The sequence below is a fragment of the Haliotis rubra genome, unplaced genomic scaffold (assembly GCF_003918875.1).
Source record: "Haliotis rubra isolate DU_JTF1 unplaced genomic scaffold, ASM391887v1 Scf295, whole genome shotgun sequence".
NCBI classification, from domain to species: domain Eukaryota; kingdom Metazoa; phylum Mollusca; class Gastropoda; order Lepetellida; family Haliotidae; genus Haliotis; species Haliotis rubra.
In genome coordinates, this window is record NW_025766963.1 from 518,025 (window position 1) to 537,581 (window position 19,557).

General features: G+C 47.4%; 1 protein-coding gene across 1 annotated transcript in view; it reads left to right on the forward strand.

Annotated features, from left to right (window-relative positions):
- The window catches only part of LOC124282195 (ankyrin repeat domain-containing protein 26-like), an 895,780-nt gene that overhangs the window by 281,955 nt on the left and 594,268 nt on the right, over positions 1 to 19,557 (forward strand). The window contains exon 17 of the mRNA XM_046718159.1: positions 18,878 to 19,204. Within this exon, the coding sequence (XP_046574115.1) occupies positions 18,878 to 19,204 (327 nt within the window). The remainder of the gene's footprint in view (positions 1 to 18,877; positions 19,205 to 19,557) is intronic.

A 19,557-nucleotide genomic window follows, 5' to 3' on the forward strand; every position in this document is an offset into this window, starting at 1 on the left:
CAATCTGGTGACACCGGCACGAGTAAACCCTTTCGACGTTTCCAGCATGAACATTTTCCAATCGTCTGCGGTGGGCTGCTCCACTTTCTGGACGGTGAAAGCAACACCACCTTTAAAGTTCATACGGTCATCTCGCCATTCATTACTTGACAAAGCAAAGTCCTGACGTAGTAAATCTCGTTTCAGTAAATCATCACTTACTTCTTTCACGGGTCGCCCCCCATCATATGGAATACCCAACCCGTGGTTCGGCCCCGTCAAACACCAATCCGTCTTCGGGGCTAGTTTGAATTCATGCAAACGCGTTCGTACGGGTTGTTTACTGCGTCCCATGCTTTGTCCTGTGGGAGCGGAGCGGAGCGCTCATCTCTTTGAGGATACGAGTGACCTGGTAGTATGCGTGGAACGTGAACACAGCCGAGTGTCGGTCAACGTCAAGCCACACCGAGTCGTCGCGCACCACACGGCGAAGTTGAGTTGATTCTGCCAGAACTGCATCGGGTTGTTGAACCAGGCGTGGACTGCCTTGGCGTTCGTCACCGAAAGCCTATACCGACCGAACACATCGTGGAACTGGGCTCCGAAGTGCAACCCAGCCACGTCGACCACGATCTTCATGTGCGTGAAGTCTATGTCCATCTTAGGTTAAAACACTCCCGGGTTGTACATGTTAAAAATATTATATAATGGTATATATACTCTAATATGTAGGTGACACTTCCAGGGATAATGAGCGTTGAGGCCGTTCAGCTGCTGCACGCGATCGATGACACGTCGGGTCACCTCGAAGTCGCACTCTGCGATATCACCTACCTGCCGTGGTGGACCAACATCAACGATGGCAACAACAAGCTGTTCGTCAGTGGCGTCCGCAATCACATAACTGACGGCTACTACAGCGTGTGCTCGCTAAGCGATGAAGTCTTTGAGCCCGTGGGAGCCGACCTCAAGATTAACGACTCAAACGGCACGGTTGTGTTAACCAACAACGGGGTAAAGGCCTTGAAACTCAGCCGGCCACTGGCGAGGACACTCGGGTTGCCGCCGGACGAGATAAAACCCACAACCATGGTCACGGGTACGAAGTTACCCGACCTAGTCCCGTACCGTGAGCTGTGCATTCATCTCGATAAGACGAACACGACGGACAACATTCAAGCCGAATGCCCTTCAACGCTGCTGAGAGCCGTACCGGTGAAGACGGAGAAGTACAACGACGGCAAAACCGAGTTGTTTTCATCGCGGCAGTACAAGAGGTTAACTCGGGGCACCATCCCGGAGTTGGTAATATCAGTGTTAGATATAAAGCATAATCCTGTTAATATAGGATACCTCAGCATAACGCTGCACATAAGATGACTAGCACACAAGGACCCGGAAGGGTGAAGAGATGTGTCAATGTAGGGATCTCCGACCTCGGGGACACACGTGGGTTCGACAACCCCGGAGTAGAGGGTAGACTGTACGCCTTACAGCTTAAAAACAGCATTTACAAATGCGTTGAAGTCCCCTCCGGTAGAACCCTAGGGGATATAGTCGATACATCAGGAGCGGCCCTCAACACTCGGTTCGACCTAGTCCGCATCGGTGATGATAGATGGTCAGTATACCCATCGTTCGGCGGCAAACTGTTTGACCTAGAAGATGTCGAGAGCACGACCGTCGTCCGAAACAAGCCATATACGCTCGTCTTCATCGACGACGACAAGTGGGTGTTGTTACCCTCTCGAGTCGATTGGTTTCTTAACATTAGGCTCGGCTCCCCCTACGTGTTCACGGATAACAAAGACAACTACCTAAACAAAGTCGTGAACAACGGAACCCTGCTCGTGGCTTACGTCCCGACGCAGAGGCGTAGCGTAGTCATCAGCCCACTCTCCAGTATGGCAGCTCACATGATGTCGAGCAAGCCAGGGGCGCAAAACGTGGGGTTGCAGGTGGTGTCTGAATTCGAAAGCGTGGTCAACATCCTGGAGAGTCTACCGGCGAACTCCACGCTGGTCATCCAAGTCATCTAGGGGAACCACAGCGCGAAGTCGAAGTCGTGAAGGGGATCAAACTCCAGTGGGGGAAACAACACCAGTATCATGTTTGCACTGTTTACGTGCGGGTGGGTGTTGACTCCCACACCAGTCTGCAGGGGGTCACCGTGACCGTGGAAGACACGATATCACTCACGAAGATATTCCTACCCGACAACAAACACCTCGTGGGGGTGAAGTGCACCCCTGAGAAGTTATCAGAAAAACAGTTGGAAACTATCTCGTAATAGTAATATAGCAATGACCAGTCATCGCCCCAACGTCACGCTTAACGACCTAGGAGACACGGAGGGGTTTGGTCTGCCCGCGGTTCACCGCGGGTCAGGATATAATAGTTGCCCAAACACAACGTCGCCCAGGCTACATGTTATATACAACAACCAGGGATGCACTTTTATCATTCAACTTATACACTGGCCTATCATATTCTACGATTATGCCCCCAGGCTCCACACTCATCATAGAAGTCTTTTTCCCAGCCCCCATTTATGGGTTGGAGGGGGAGGGACCACCCTGGCGCCTTTTACCTGGGGTGGAAATAAATTGGCCAGATACATATCCATTTTGGGACTACCATTGTCGTATCGTCATACAACGGACCCCTCACTGGGACCCCTCACTGGGGTTGCTGCCCCCCTTAACAAGCTACGTTGACATTAGTATAGAACAAAAGTTACCTATTGACCTTTCCCTTATTCGCCTACACAAGATACTAGGCCTTACAAGCCTCAAGTACATTGATCGACTATTAAATGAAGACCAATTAAAAAATATCTTGTATATATTATACGCACAGGATGGGCCTGTACCCAGTCGTAGAGGAAGTAGCGAAGACACTGGAAACCGTAGGCGGGTTCCGCTTGAGGCAGTTATGCGACATAAAACGCCAACTAGAACAAGACCGCGACAGACAGGCAGCGTCATGCAAGAAGTACCATAGAGCTTTCAATGTCGTGGACGGGGGCCGATACTGCCCTTATGACAACCAGCATGGGACTAGGGGCGGTAGGTGTTGGGTTGTTGACCACCATCGTGGCCGCACCCATAGTGCTGGGCATCGAGATAACAGCTGTGGTGTCAGGGTTGGTAGGGTTGGTGTTTAAGTTTGCATCCCGCAGAAGCACGAAGCACGACGAGATCAGGGTTCTAGCTGAAGCGAAGCTGAACACGGTAAGTGACCATATCTCCACGGCACTCACTGACAGTAAATTCTCCGAGGAGGAGTTTCGTTTGGTCCTCTCTGAACTCGCAAAATATCACAGAATGAAACAAGAGATTCAGTCCAAGTCTCGTAAGACTGCCGTCAGCGAAGCTGAAAAAAAAAGTACATAGAACAAGGGGTACAACAAGCCCGGCAAGCCTTCATCACGAAGACCAAAGAGCTGATAGGCGATTCACATTAAACTGTTTCGTCGAGGTCAACATGATATAGGGCGATCACAATGGTATCACGTGATCAGGAAAGTGTTGGTTCGCGGTCATAGTGACCAGGAAGTTAACTGGGGATTCAAACAGTGGTATATACAATAGCGGAGAGAGATAAGGGCCTGACAAAAGCTTTACAGAGTCTTTTTGGATTTGTGATTTGGAGAGTGATTTTAACGTATACCCTGTACTGGAGATTATAGAGGATGATACTGCATGTGAACATGCAACCCATAACTTTTGAGATTGCATGTTTTGATCTCAATTTTAACAATTGCCCATTGATTCTGGTGGTGCTTAATTATTGCTCATGTGTATATATCTAAATGTTATAAATATGAATTTTTATTGGCCTCTTCTGTATTTTCACAATTTAGCGAAATAATTTCAAATTGCCAAAGTATCAGTGTTAAGTAAAATTAGGCCAGAGATTATGTAATACAGACCTGGAACTATTGTCAGTTGCTTGAGAAAATATGATTACCAAAGTCAATAGTTTGACGGTAGATGATACTGTCTTCAAAGTAGATTATTTTATCATATACATACATGTAAGTATTACCTGCATAGGTGAAAGTATTATTTGCATTTCTTCTTCTTCTGCTTTTCCTAGACTGTGACACTGATATACTTTTCAGGTTTAAGTTACCCATACGTAAGTGAAAGAAAAAGAAAAGCTTATTACACAGTTGTATAACTTGTTGAATTGACTAAGCCACGCACACCAGTACAATTTTATTTTGTGTACTATTAGGGACCGTACATAATTTGTGGCTAGAGGGGGTAATGGTTTTTATGCCCCCGCCATATATTGCTGGGGACATATAGGGTTACCCTCAGTGTCTGTCCGTACGTCCGTCTGTACGAAACAGGGAATGTACTCTATCCACTTCTCCACAAACAAGCACTCTGTGGAATTAAATGAACTTATACATGGACTTTCTTGGGACTCTAATGGTGTACATCTCATAATTTTTTTTTGTATTTTTTATTTTTTTTGTAAGTTTAGAGACATTTGAACTTAGGTACATTTTGCTGAATTTCTCTATGATGATAGTGTAATAGGGATGAAGTCTATCCACTTCTCCACAAAACCTGCTCAACAGAATTGAATGAACTTCTACATGTCTTTTGTAGGGACTCTAAAGGTGTGCATTTCATAATTTTTTATGCAATTTCTTAATTTTGTCACTTTTACAGATGTTTGAACTTAGTTGAATTTGGTTCTATTCAGCCAGTGTTTGTTCCATCCAACAGGGGGTGTACGTTATCCACTTCTCCTCAAAAACTACTTTGTGGAATTCATTTAGATTAGACATGTGATTTATATGGACTCTAAAGGCATGCATCTCATATTTTGATTTTGTATTTTATTTATTTTTCAAATTTTAATGCCGTTTGAACTTAGATAACTTTTGTTGAATTTCTCTCTGAATATAGTGAGTAGTAGATACAATGATAGTCCCGAGACCAAGTCCAACAAAAGCCTCTGCAAAGCCTTATTTCACAAATAAAGCTTTTGTTAGGCCCTTAGATCTCACCAACCATTGTCTACTACTTTTGAACCCCCAGTTAACTTCCCGACCCCACGTGGCACTACTGTGCCGCTATGACGCGTTGACCTCGATGAAACAGTTTAATGTGAATCGCCTATGATCTCTTTGGTGCTCGTAATAAAGGCTTGCTGGGCTTTTCGTACCCCCTGTTCTATGTACTTTTTTTTTCTCGTCTTCGCTGATAGCAGACTTACGAGACTTGGACCAGATTTCTTGTTTCATCTTACGGTACTTGTCGAGTTCAGAGAGGATTGAACGAAATTCGTCCTCTGAGATCTTACTGTCAGTGCGTGCCATGGAAATACACTCACTTACCGTGTTCAGCTTTGCTTCGGCTAGAACCCTGATCTCGTCGTGTTTTAACGCTTTACGATGCAGTCTGCGGGATACAAACTTAAACACCAACCCTGCCACCCCTACCACCCCAGCTGTTATTTCAATGCCTAGCACTATAGGTGCGGCCACGATGGTGGCTAACAACCCAACACCTGCCGCCCCTAGTCCCATGCTGGTTGCCATAAGGGCAGTATCAGTCCCGTCCACGATATTGAAAGCTCTATGGTACTTCTTATATAGTGCTTTCCGCGTGTAGCGGTCTTGTTCTAGTTGGCGTTTTACATCACATAACTGTCTCAAACGGAACCCGTCTACGGTTTCCAGGGTCTTCGCGACTTCCTCTACGACTGGGTACAGACCCATACTGTGTGTATAATATATCTTATGAAACATTTTTTAATTGGGTTTCATTTAATAGTCGATCAATGTACTTGAAGCTTGCAAGGTGTAGATCCTCATGCATGGAAATAGGTGAGAGGTTAATGGGTAACTCTGCGTCCACACGAGGCCCCCATTGGCTTACTAAGGGATCTATATGACCTGTGGAGGGGTCTGGTTGTATGACGATACGGAAACGCCCGTTCGTTTTTACGGTGCCAAAGTGTATTGTTACCCCAGGTAAAAGTTGTTCTATACTATTAGAAGTTGTAAAGAGATAGGCTTCTATAATGAGTGTTGAGCCTGGCTCCACAGTAGTAGTTTGTTGCTCGTAGAAGTCAAACTTTAACTTACTCTTCCCGGATGCCCATGACATGTTGCTATTGGAATCTGGTGCTACCCGAACTATTACAGCAGGCCCAGGAAAGAAAGACCAGGGGAGTAAACCGTTGTTCTTAATTTTGGAGGCATAATTATCTCTTTTTAAAAGATATATAAGGTGTGGTGAGGGTCATGTTGATCAACCATGCAGGCTCTTTAAAATCTGATAACGACACCCGCCTATACACGTTGTCCTTAAAGCGCAGGATGTATAAGGTGTCTTCCTCGCCAGGCTGATCGAACCCCTCCGTGTCCCCTAGGTCGTTAAGCGTAGCGTTGGGTGATGCCTATTCATTATTATAATACTATTACGAGATAGTTTCCAATTGTTCTTCTGATAATTTCTCAGGGGTGCACTTCACCACCATGAAGTGTATGTTGTCGGGTAGGAAGATCTTGGTGAGTGATATCGTGGCTTCCACGGTCATGGTGACCGCCTGCAGACTGGTGTGGGAGTCGACACCCACCCGAACGTAAACAGTGCAAACCTGATACTGGTGTTGTTTCCCCCACCAGAGTTTGACCCCCTTCACGATTTCGACTTCATCCGTCGATGGTTCCCCTAGATGACTTTGATGACCAGCGTGGAGTTCACCGGTAGGCTCGCCAGGATGTTGGCCATGCCAGCGAATTCAGACACCAACTGCAATGCCCCGTCTTGCACTCCCGGTTTACTCGATAACATGTGGGCTGCCATACTGGCGACTGGGCTGATGACTACGCTACGTCTCTGCGCCGGGACGTAAGCCACAAGCAGGGTTCCGGTGTCCACAACTTTGTTTAGGTAGTTGTCTTTGTTCTCCGTGAACACGTAGGGGGAGCCAAGCCTAATGTTAAGAAACCAGTCGACTTTAGCGGGCAACAACACCCACTTGTCATCGTCGGTGAAGACGAGCGTATATGGCTTGTTTCGGGCGACGGTCATGCTCTCAACATCTTCTATGTCGATGGTATACCATCCATTTATCATCACCGGTGCGGACTAGGGTGTACCGAGTGTTGACGGTCGCTCCTGAGGTATCTACTGTATCACTTAGGTTTCTAGTACCACCGATGGAGGGGACTTCAACGCGTTTGTAAATGTTGTTTTTCAGTTGCAAGGCGTACAATTTACCATCTACTCCGGGGTCGTCGAATCCGAGTGTGTCCCCGAGGTCGGATATCCCCGCATTGATGCATTTTTTCAACCTCATTCCGGGGCCTTGTGCGCTAGTCATTTTATGTCAGCGTTATGCTGAGGTATCCTATATTCACAGGATTATGATTTATATCTAACACCGATATTATCAGCTCAGGGATGTTACCCCGAGTTAACCTCTTATACTGACGCGGTGAAAACGACTCGGTTCTGCCGTCGTTGTATTTCTCCGTTTTCACCAGTACGGCTCTCAGTATCGTGGAAGGGTGGCCACCTTGAATGTTGTCCGTTGTGCTCAACTGACTGAGATGAATGCACAGCTCTCGGTACGGTACTAGGTCGGGTAACTTCGTGCCTATGACGGTAGTTGTGGGTTTTATCTCGTCAGGCGGCATACCGAGTGTCCTCGCCAATGGTCGGCCGAGCCTCAAGGGGTTTATTCCGTTGTTGGTTAACACCACTGTGCCGTTTGAGTCGTTCATCTTGAGTTCGGCTCCCAAGGGTTTGAAGACCTTGTCGCTTAGTGAGCACACACTGTAGTAGCCGGCGATTATCTGGTTACGGGCGCCACTGACGAACAGCTTATTGTTGCTAGCGTTGATGTTAGTCCATAGCGGTAGGTAGGTGATATCGCAGAGTGCGACTTCGAGTTGACCCGACATGTTATCGATCGCGTGCATCAGCTTAACGGCCTCGCCGCTCGTTATTCCTGGAAGTGTTACGTACATGTTAGAGTATATATATCCATTATATAATACTTTAAAAATGAAAAACAAGGAGTGTTTTACCCTAAACTGGATATAGATTTCCCACACATGAAGATCGCATTAACGTGGTCGCTGCTGGGTTGTATTTCTGCGCCCAGTTTATAGATGTATTTGCTAGGTATAGGTTTTCGGTGACTAACGTTAAGGTAGTCCACGCTTGGTTCAACAACCCTATGCAGTTCTGGCAGAATCAACTCAACTTCGCCGTGTGGTGCGCTACAACGGGGTGTGGCTTGACATTAACTGACACTCGGCGGGGACCGCTGAGTGAGTCTGTGTTCACGTTCCACGTGTACTACCAGGTCAGGCGTATCCTCAAAGAGATCAGCGCTCCGATCCCACAGGACAAAGCATGGGACGCAGTAAACAACCAGTACTATAGACGGGCCTACGAACGCGTTTGCAACGAATTTGAACTAGACCCGAAGGCGGATTGGCGTTTGCCGGGCCCGAACCATGGGTTGGGTATCCCAATCGCTCACAATATGCATATCGCGGAAGCCAGCAAACAGCTGGTGAAAGATTGGGGTTACAAGTCGTATCATATCACAACAAACGAGTGGGATGACCGTTACATGGCTTTCGATGACAGCAAGGATTACCGAGTCTGGAGGTTCGAGCAGGGGCCCGCGGATGATTGGAAAATGTTCATGTTGGACACGTCGAGAGGGTTTACTCGTGCCGGCACCGAACGCTTGAACAACTCGATTCGAACGTACGTGTGGGCGCTGTTAGGTGCGCAGGCGCAAAGGCATTCCAGTATTATCGGTAAGGGGACTGCTTACGACACGCAGAAACAGTTCGTTGTTAACGTTGAGGATGCTATCAATGCTCCAGTTGATCTACTGAGTGCCATCAAACGCTACCAAGACGTGTTGGAATACGCCCGGTCGAAAGTCGACTACGTGTTCGACATGGGACTGTACATGGCTCCGAGCGATATGCAACTGAGAGTAAAAAAAGTGGTGGGCTACAACAACGAAATAGTCATAGCCACGGCAGACCAAAAGTTGGGCGTCAACCCCGATGTTAACACCCCCCAAGTCCCGCCACCCACACATACTGGTGCGATGGGTATAGTGGCGCCACCCCCAGAGCCTAGGGTTCAACCCACACCCCCACAGCCCCAACAGCAGGCGTCCAATCAGCAGCACATCGACCGTAAAACAGCCCTGGTGGTTTGCGGGGTAGCGGTCGGGGTGGGGCTTATTTGGTTAAAAATTCCTTAGCCGCTACGTACACCAGACCCGCCATGGCGACGATGGCTGCCCATAGGTTTTGACCAAGCCACGTGGCAGTTTTAGCCAGAGCGCTTAGCAGCCACGAGACGATGCTACCCAGGATGCCGGGCAGGGCTTCGGCGGCCTTACCAGCCAGTTTAGCCAGGGCCTCTCCGAGGGATTTCAGGTAGTTTTTTATCCAGTCTCTGACGCCACCACCACTTGGGGGTGTTGGTGGGGTGGGTGTGGGGGTACCCCCTGTCAATGATAAGACTAGGGTTGATATGATGAAGCCCAATGCAGTCAGAATGCTGGGGATGGTGATGCCTTGCTCTCGGAAGAGGATTCGGATCCTGTCAGCTAGCTTGGTGTCCTCATTTAGGACTCGATCGATGGTTTCCCGTACGCGACTTATCTGGGATCAGAGGGCTTCCCGGTTCGAGGAAGCGGATTCCAACTGAGTCCGTCTCTCGTCTTCCAAGTTTTTTATTCTCTCCTCGATACGACGTTTCATATCATCGTCCTCCGTTTCGGTGAGTTTTATTTTCTCGCGAGCGATGTGCTCATCGACTTCGTTCAGTTTCCCCATGTTGTTCACGAGTTCTCCGCGTACATGTTTCAAGGCTTCGTCTAGACTTCGCAGTTCCCTCAGGGTAAATTCGAGGCCCGGCAAGGGGTTGGCATGGTACGTGGCCAATATTTTTTCGACGCTGTCCGACGTTTCTTTAGCACGTTGGGGTATATCACCTTCACCGCTGAGTTCGGCCCTGGCTGCTTGCAGATCTTGGACGACCTTCGGGGGAAGCTTAGACCGTGTGCCACCGTAATCTATGAAGCCTAGTTCATCACGGATCAGTTGACTCCCACCAGGGCGACTGGTGAGTGTTGACAAAGCATACGGTCCTTTCCCGTCTTTTTTCATGATATCGACCCCCGGGTGAACCTTCAATCGCAGCGTGCCCTTCTTATCGACGGTAAACTTGGCATAGTCTCGTACCAATGGCTTCATGTTGTCTCTATTTTCAACTGCGTCGTAATAATCGTCGACGGCCGGCTGTACAAGTTCAGCACTTAAGGGGTTGTTCGTGAATGTGGTGTCATCGTAATCCACATCACCCATATCATCCATCGGGATGTACTCATGACCGCTTTCAGCCATTATTTATATTAAACTTTTATATTTTATCTATGAATGGTAGGAAACTAGGTATGGTAGGAAACTAGATCCTTTCCGAAGATTAAGAGAGCCTCTAGGCGTCAGAGCCTTGCGCCAGTCGGTGACCATCACCAACAATCCCAGCAAGATAGACCAGAACCAAACGCTGCTGGTTCGATTCCCAAACCTGGGTGAGAATGACCTTATCGTACCAGGCACGGTTCGACTGGCGTTCAACCTCACGTTGACCTCCGACAACGACAAACTTAATCTCATGCGGAACGTAGGTCGAGCCATCATCAAGAAAACCACTATCAAGATCAGCGGTAACGAGGTGCTGAGCATCGACGACAGCAACGTGTTTTATTGCTATGGGGACCTCTGGAAAAGCGAGGGAGAACGCATCAATGACGTGTACCAAGGTATCAGCAAATCGGCTCGGTTGTGCGTGGGGTACGGCTTCACGTAAGACCAGCTAGACAAGATCTCGGACGGTGAAAAGGCCATCGCCCAACCATACGGGAACAGGTTCTGCGTGCCGCTCGACTTCGAGTTGCTCACGGGACACGCACCGTTTTACCAGGCCGAGCTGGGTGATAGGCTTGAATACGAGCTCACGTTTAACGACTACACCAAAGTCGTGCGTACACCGAACGGTGATGAAGCCAGTTACACCATCGACAACATCTCTCTGGAGTTCGACATGGTCACTAGCCCGGAGCTGGCCAGGCAGGTTCGAAACCAGTATTCGGGGAAGGTGGCCATCCTGTACGACCGCATACTGAGGCATAGATCGGTCGTGCGGGATAAGAGCGACACTGTGTGGAATATCAATCTGAACGTGCCGGTGGGTTCGATGAAAGGTATCCTGATCGTCCCCGTGGAGGATTACGAGCCGTTCCGAAGGGACAGCGAGAAGTTTTTCAACCCCGAGATTGAAAAGGTGGAAGTGACCATCGAGGGCGTGCCCAACCAGCTGTTCAGTCATGGTATGAGGGCGTACCAGCAATGGGATGAGATAAAAAGGCTACCAGCTATCAAACAACACCCATACATAACCAAAGACCTGGACCTATCCTATGTGCAGATCGGTGAATACCTGACCACCAAGTACGCGCTGTGGTTGGACATGCGATCAACGGATGACGATAAACTGCACGGTAGCGGTCGCCACATCGACAACGGCAGCGAGGGGATAACAATCCAGATCACCAAGAAGGCTCAACCCGCGGGCAAGTTGAAATTATATCTGTATGTTGTTATGGACGTGCAACTTAATATAGACAATGGGAGATTCGTGCAAGCCATCTATTGATTTGCCCCGCGACCCACACTGCGCCATAGTGTGCGGGCAGACAGGCTGTGGGAAGACCGTTTTCGTGCTGGATATGTTGGAGGGGTACTACCGGGATGTGTTTGTTAAAATCGTTATCATGTGCCCTACTCTGCACATGAATAGAACGTACACGGAAAGACCTTGGGTGATGACGGACCCGGGCGTACACAGAGTCGACCCGGGGACACGTCTGCAGGACTGGTTGAAAGCTTATCACAACAAATTTAAAGGGGAGTCGACGCTGTTCATACTGGACAACTGCAGCGCTAATCGGGAGATAACAAAAAAGAGAGACATGCTATCGTACCTGGCCTTCTCCTGCCGGCACGCAAATCACAGCGTCTGGGTGCTAACGCAGAAGTTCAACTCGGTGTTGAAAGTCCTCAGGGAGCAGACGCGATGGGTGGCCTTATTCCACTGCAAGGACAGGGATTCGTTCGAGGAATGTTTGAGAGAGAACGATGTGATGAGCAAACTAGAACGGGAACGGGTAAAGAAACAGCTCGCTGAAACTAAACATGCTAAGCTCGTGCTCAAGACCGACCAGCCCGTGGCCTATAGGGTGTTTTAGCTTAGCAATGCTAAGTAAATGCTAAACAAAGCTAAGCAAAGCTAAGCAAATGCTAAGCAATGGTTTGTGAAGTGCTCATCGTGTGCAATTTAACCTTCATTTCGCTGTGGTTCGCCTGTATCGGTTATTATATCATTAGAGTTAAAAATCGCTTGATATATTATAAGATGGAGTGTGATGAACTGCTCGAACAACTGTTGGAGGGTGATAAGCGACCTGATGACGAGAAGCGAGAGAAACTGGTAGCGCTGGCGGTCGGGGGCAAGGCCAAACAATACTTTGGGGACTATACCCCTGATAAAATCCAGAAACTGTCAGCCGATGAGGTCGATAAGCTGTACGCAAGATACGAGTCCCGGCTCGGGGCCGAGATGACGAAGACTATAGGCTCAACAATGACGCAGATCTACACCGGTTTGGCATCGTATGTCCTCCCCATTCCCCCGGAACGCCTGTGGGAGGACCTCGAGAAGGACCCATTTATCCAACACGCCCTGAGCGCCGTCAGCTGCCTGCTGTACCACAAATATGGTATGTTTTTAGCCCCGGTGACGGCGGCGATTATCACGGCGAAGCATTGCCAATTTAAGGAGGGGAAAAATAATAATAATAGTATACAAGATGGATGCTGCCCAAGAAATGACACAGGAGGAGGCCCCAACCGGGGGACTAGGCTAGCCCAGTTTAACCCCGGGTATAGTCTGGGACAGGGGTATACTCTGGCCTGTTACACCGGGTTAGTCGCATTATTATTACACGACCCCGTAGCAAAGCCCCACACTGTAAAACAATTGAAACAAGAGGCACGCGATTTGGGTTTAGTAGGTTATTCCTGTATGAGGAAACCACAGCTTGTAGAACTATTACGGCAGAAGAGAGCTATTGACCTAGAGTTCATGTGCACTGAGCGCGCTGTAGGTAACTATTTGAGAGGCTGGCGCATGCATGTTGATAGGAACATAGACATCGCCGATATCAAGCCTCTAATCGCTGATAAAGTCAATGAGGAACTAAACGATTTGGGAAGTATAAAGTTTCAAATCACAGTGAAAATGTCACTCGATAAACAGCAGGGGGGAACCCCCGCTGGGGTCATTGAGTACGTTCAGCCTTACTTAGGAGGTAAACAAGAAGTCGTGACTCATACCGAGACTATAGACGAGTCAATCGATACCAGTTTTCAGCAGATACGAGAATACCTAGAACGCTACACACACATGGGGTCCGGGTGGGTCGTGAATAAAATCGATAATGTTTATCTAGACATAGCTAACTACGTGCCATTCAGAGGCGGGTCGTACATAGACTTGCCCCCCTACTACAAAGCAAACCAGGCCATGGTCAACGTCAAGAATAGAGGAGACGATTGCCTGAGGTTAGCTATCAGGTCAGCCTTGTTTCCAGCTGACACTCATTCGGACAGGCTTTCCAGCTATCCCCAAGATGATGGGCTCAACTGGGATGGTATAGATGAACCCACCCCCATATCCCAGATCACTTAAGTAGAAAAACAGAATAATATAGCCATAAACGTCTTAGGGCACGAAGGTAACACAACAATAGTGCACAGGGTCAGTCCAATGTTGGGGGGACCCCACCACGTGATCAATATATTCATGACCCAGCGAGGCGATAAGTATCACTACACGTGGATAAAACACCTTAGCAGGCTGTTGCACGACCAGTCGAAACACGATGGGAAAAAACACTTTTGCATATGATGCCTACACGGTTTCACACGAGATGATTTATTAGAATCCCACCGGGAGGATTGTCAAGGTGTGGGGCAGACGGCCATACGAGTCGACATGCCTAAGGAAGGTCACAATATCCTAAAATTCGACAACCACAAGAACCAAATGTCTGTGCCTTATGTCATTTACGCCGACTTTGAAGCCTTGGTCAAACCTGTTGAGGCTGCCGGGGGTACCCTAGCCACACAAAAAACACAGGAGCACGAGGCCTGTGGGTTTGGATACGTGGTCGTCCGATGTGATGGGGAAACGAAAGCTCCCGTAGTGTACAGGGGTCCCGACACGGCTGAAAAGTTTCTAAAGTGTTTGCAGGAGGAAGAGAAAAGTATTAGGAATGCACTATACACAGCCTGCAGCACTCACTGCCACGTGTGTGATAGCCCACTGAACGGTGATTCGGTGAGAGATCACTGCCATGTCGCCGGCAAGTATAGAGGCGCCGCTCACAGCGTGTGTAACCTCAAGCTTAGAATCACCCCCTAGACAATAAACATCCCCCGTGGTCTTCCACAACTTGAGAGGGTATGACTCTCACTTGATCATGCAGGCCATCGCGAAAGTCGACGGCAACCTGATGTACATACCCAACAACATGGAGAGATACATCTCCTACAGCTTGAATGGCCTGAGGTTCATCGACTCAGTTCAGTTCCTCCTGTCGTCACTCGACAGTCTGGTCAAGGCCAACGATACCTTCCCCATCACCGATCGATATACCGATGCCGAGACTCGACCCCTGCTGATGAGGAAGGGTGTGTACCCCTACGAGTACATGGATGGCTGGGCCAAGTTCGCCGAGACCCGACTACCCCCCATCAGAGAATTTTACAGCAACCTGACCGACTCGACAATCACCCAAGACGATTACTCGCACGCGATTAACGTATGGAATAAACTGGGCTGTAAGAATCTGGGTGACTATCACGACCTGTACTTGAAGACAGATGTACTGTTTGTAATGTTTGTAATGTCGTGTTTGAGACGTTTAGGAGGACGTGTTTTAAGCAGTACCAACTCGACCCCACATGGTACTACACCAGCCCAGGTCTGTCGTGGGATGCATTGCTGAAAAAGACCGGAGTTAAGTTGGAATTGCTCACCGATTACGACATGCACCTATTCATTGAGAAAGGCTTGCAAGGTGGGATTTCCATGGCTACCAAACGATACGCGAAAGCAAATAATCAATACGTGAAGGGCTATGACCCGAGCAAGCCAACCAATCATATTCTCTACCTCGACGCCAACAACCTGTACGGCTGGGCCATGAGCCAGTATCTACCCACAGGGGGGTTCGAATGGGCATCGCACGAGATCGATGTTATGAGCATCGCGCCAGATTCGAACAAAGGCTATATCCTCGAGGTGGACTTAGAATACCCCAAGGCATTACACACATCACACAACAGCTACCCCCCTGGCCCCCGAACGTATGAGGGTTAACCCAGACTGGATGTCTGAGTACCAACATAACTTGTTAGGTGGGCAGGTGGCAGACGTTGAAAAACTAGTGCCCAACTTAATGAATAAGACCAAGTACATCGTTCACTATCGCAACCTACAGCTGTACCTGTCGTTGGGTATGAGGCTGACCAAAATACACAGGGTGCTCGTGTTCAACCAGAGCCCCTGGATGGAGCCTTACATCAGAATGAACACGGACCTGCGAAAGCTGGCCACCAGCGACTTTGAGAAAAACCTCTACAAGCTCATGAACAACTCGGTGTTCGGTAAGACTATGGAGAACCTGAGGAAACGCGTGACCGTGAAGCTGGTTCGGTCGAATGAGGAAGACAAGCTCAGGAGACTGATAGCCAGCCAGGCATTCAACCGGAGCAAGATATTCACCGACGACCTAGTTGCGCTACACATGAAGAAAAGCCACATCAAATTCAACTGGCCTGTTAAACAAGACTATAAACAAGACGTCCCTGTCGCCGATGGACACTAAGCGTTGGATAGCTATTGATGGGATCAACACGTACGCGTACGGGCATGAGAAAATTGAACCAAGAACATAGGTGTATATATGTCAGGATGTCACGGAACCAAAGAAAGTTTGAGGCTATTTACTACAGCCCGCGTGGGTACTGGAAAGGTGCTGGCGCCGTACATAAGCTGCCCAAATTGGCTCGAGTACCACCGGACGAGGCCAAAGCATGGCTTGAAAAACAAGCCCTGTGGCAGATCTATTTACCGGCACCACGCTACGTGCCTAGAAGGAAGTTCGGTATTAACATACCCAATAGCGTTCACCAGGCCGACCTCCTATTCCTACCCCACGACAAGAGGTACAAGTATGCCCTAACCATTGTGGACGTTGCCAGTTGCTACAAGGAAGCCGAACCCTTGACCGTGAAAGACTCGGCCCAGGTAGCCCGCGGATTCGACCGCATGTACAAACGCAGTCCGCTGACGTGGCCCACAGAGCTGCAAGTCGACCCCTGGCGGGAGTTCATGGGTGCTGTGTCACACCTGCTAGACAAACACGATACCAAGGTCAGGCGTGGTGCTGCCGGGGCTCATCGTAGCCAAGCCATAGTTGAGAGATTCAATCGGACTTTGGCAGAGCGCTTATTTGGGCATCAGTATGCGAGAGAGATGACCAACCCGGGGAAGCGATCGACTGAATGGGTAGCGCGGCTACCTCAGGTGGTGTCAGCCATCAACCACGAAATCGGTCTCACCGGCAAGAAACCAGCCGACGCTATCAAACTAAAATCAATAGTGGCAGAGTCGGCTGCGCCATTGCGTGGGAAAGAGAAACAGATACCAGATAGGGCCCTCGTGAGGTACCTATACCAGCCGGGGGAACACAAGGGTGATAGTCGTAAGCGAGCCACCGATCCGATATGGTCAGTCAAAACTTACAACATAGATAAAAGTCGACGAGCCGAACTTGTACTACTTGAGAGATGGGCCAGGGAGAGGGTTCGTTAGAGAGGAATTATTGATCATACCGTACGGTACAATGTGAACCTGCTGTCAACACGTCATAGCGGCACAGTAGTGCCACGTGGGGCCGGGAAGTTAACTGGGGGTTTATTTGTGAAATAAGGCTTTGCAGAGGCTTTTGTTGGACTTGGTCTCGGACTATCATTGTATCTACTACATAGTGTTATAAGGGATGAAGTCTATCCACTTCTCCACAAAAGCTGCTCAACAGAATTGATTGAGCTTCTACGTGTGTTTCATTGGATCTCTAAAGGTGTGCATCTCATACCTTGTTCATCCAATTTCTTAATTTTGTCACTTCTACAGATGTTTGAACTTAGTTGAATTTGGTTCTATTCATCCTGTTCGTCCCAAACAACAGGGGGTGTACTTTATCCACTTCTCCTCAAAAACCACTGCACAAAACTCATTTAGCTTACATATGTCTTTTATAGAGACTCTAAAGGTGTGCATCTCATATTTTGTTTTTGTATATTTTGTGTATGTTTAGAGATAAATTTTGTTGAATTTCTCTCTGATGATAGTGCCCACTTCTCCACAAAAACTGCTCAACAGAATTGATTAAGCTTATACGTGTGTTTCATTGGGACTCGAAAGGTGTGCATCTCATAGTTGCATAAATGTTTATTGAATTTATTTGTGAATTTTGTTCAATTATTGATCTTAATATGATAATAGGTTGTGTTATCTAACCCCTCAACACATTGTTTTCAAGTACTTCAGTGGGACCCTGAATGTGTGAACTCTTCCTACAGCAGTGGGGGCATCCATGTCCCTGGACACAAGTTTTTCTTGTTTTGATTTGTTTTGTTTTGTGTTTTGGGGTGGGGGATGTCACCCATTGTCATCAATTTTGTACACATGTATAAGGGGTGTGTCACTGATTTTGTACATATAATATAAATATATGCATTTTGTGTGTGTGTGTGTGGGGGGGGGGTTCATTCACATTGTACATGCTTCTCCATAAAAATCATAATCATTCCCCCAAGCCACAAATTATGAACGGTCCCTCAGTGAGACATCCTGACTTCCGTAACAGAAGCTGCTAAGCTTCACAACATAGATTATATAGTTAATATATGCTGCATACAAGTCTTTGTATCAGCCAGTGACAGCATTTCTGCCCAAATAGTTTTGTTTTGCTGATTTGAGCACCTCCACTTGAACTATTAAATACTGTCTGGAAGTATTATGACTCTTTGTTCCTCTCGAGAATTGACTTGATGTATCTTGGAAAATTGATGTTCACAATAAAGCACAATCTGTTTTTTCTGTATATTAGCAGTTAAAGGCAGTAGCTCAAGGCATGTGCAGTTTTGTTTTAGCACTGGAGTTGAAATTATTAAGACAGGAGAATTGACTTGATGTATCTTGGAAAATTGATGTTCACAATAAAGCACAATCTGTTTTTTCTGTATATTAGCAGTTAAAGGCAGTAGCTCAAGGCATGTGCAGTTTTGTTTTAGCACTGGAGTTGAAATTATTAAGACAGGAGTTCATGCCATTTGCCTAATAGCTCAGTTGTTACAGTCACAAGAGGCATCCTACTTTCTCTTTCAAACTTTTTCTGTATAAGGCATGTATTTTACCTCACCAAAGCTTATAACATTATAAGCTGCAGATAGAGGACTGTATTGTTCTGCTTTAGACAACATAACAGGTAAACATGGGTAGGTATTTGTGATGTCAGATGAAATCAAATTGGTGTTGGGGGAAGTTGGAGAAGGAGCTGCTTCTGTGTTTGCAATTGATGATAATGCCTCTCTAGTTTTTTTTTTGGGGGGGGGGGGATTTATAGTGCAGAATGTTGAAAGTAGGATTGTGTTGAGCTTAGATTGATTCAGTATTAATGTTTTCAGAGAAGAGAAATGGATAGAGGATAAAGTTGAAAAAGAGGACCATGACATGAGGGACATGAAGAGCAATGTGGACACATTGAACTTGTCTGAATCAAACCAAAAATGTGCCACAAGAAGTCAAATCCAAACAACTATGTGGCAACATTCTGTCAATGCTCCACTACAATTGCAACCACCACAAGTATCAACATCACAGAGGCTGAAGAAACAATTGCAGGTTCCATCCTCAAGCCAAGTCATGTTGCAGAATAGGATGGATGATTTTGATGATGAAGATTCTTATGCTTCTGATAATGGGAATCCTGACTCACCTCAAGTTAGGGACAGGTACACAAAAATATATATTCACCTGGTCTGCAAGGCCATGGGGGTTATAGTTGGTAAAAGTCATCTGCTGGGGATGTTATTTATATGTATGTTTTATCCTTTTTACTTCTCCAAAATAGTTTTAATGGACATTTTAGTGTGGAGGTTTGCTCGTGAAAATTTGAATTCAATATGGATGCAAAGTCTCCAACTTTGATTTGAAAAACACATAAAATATGGCATCTTCCTCTCTAAAAGTTTCAACCCAGATGGCCGCAATATGTAGTTTCAAAAGTTTTGGGGAGGCTTTGTGATCAGGGACATCAGTAGTGGACATTTCCTCCTAATTAACTTTATTAACCTCTGGAACACTG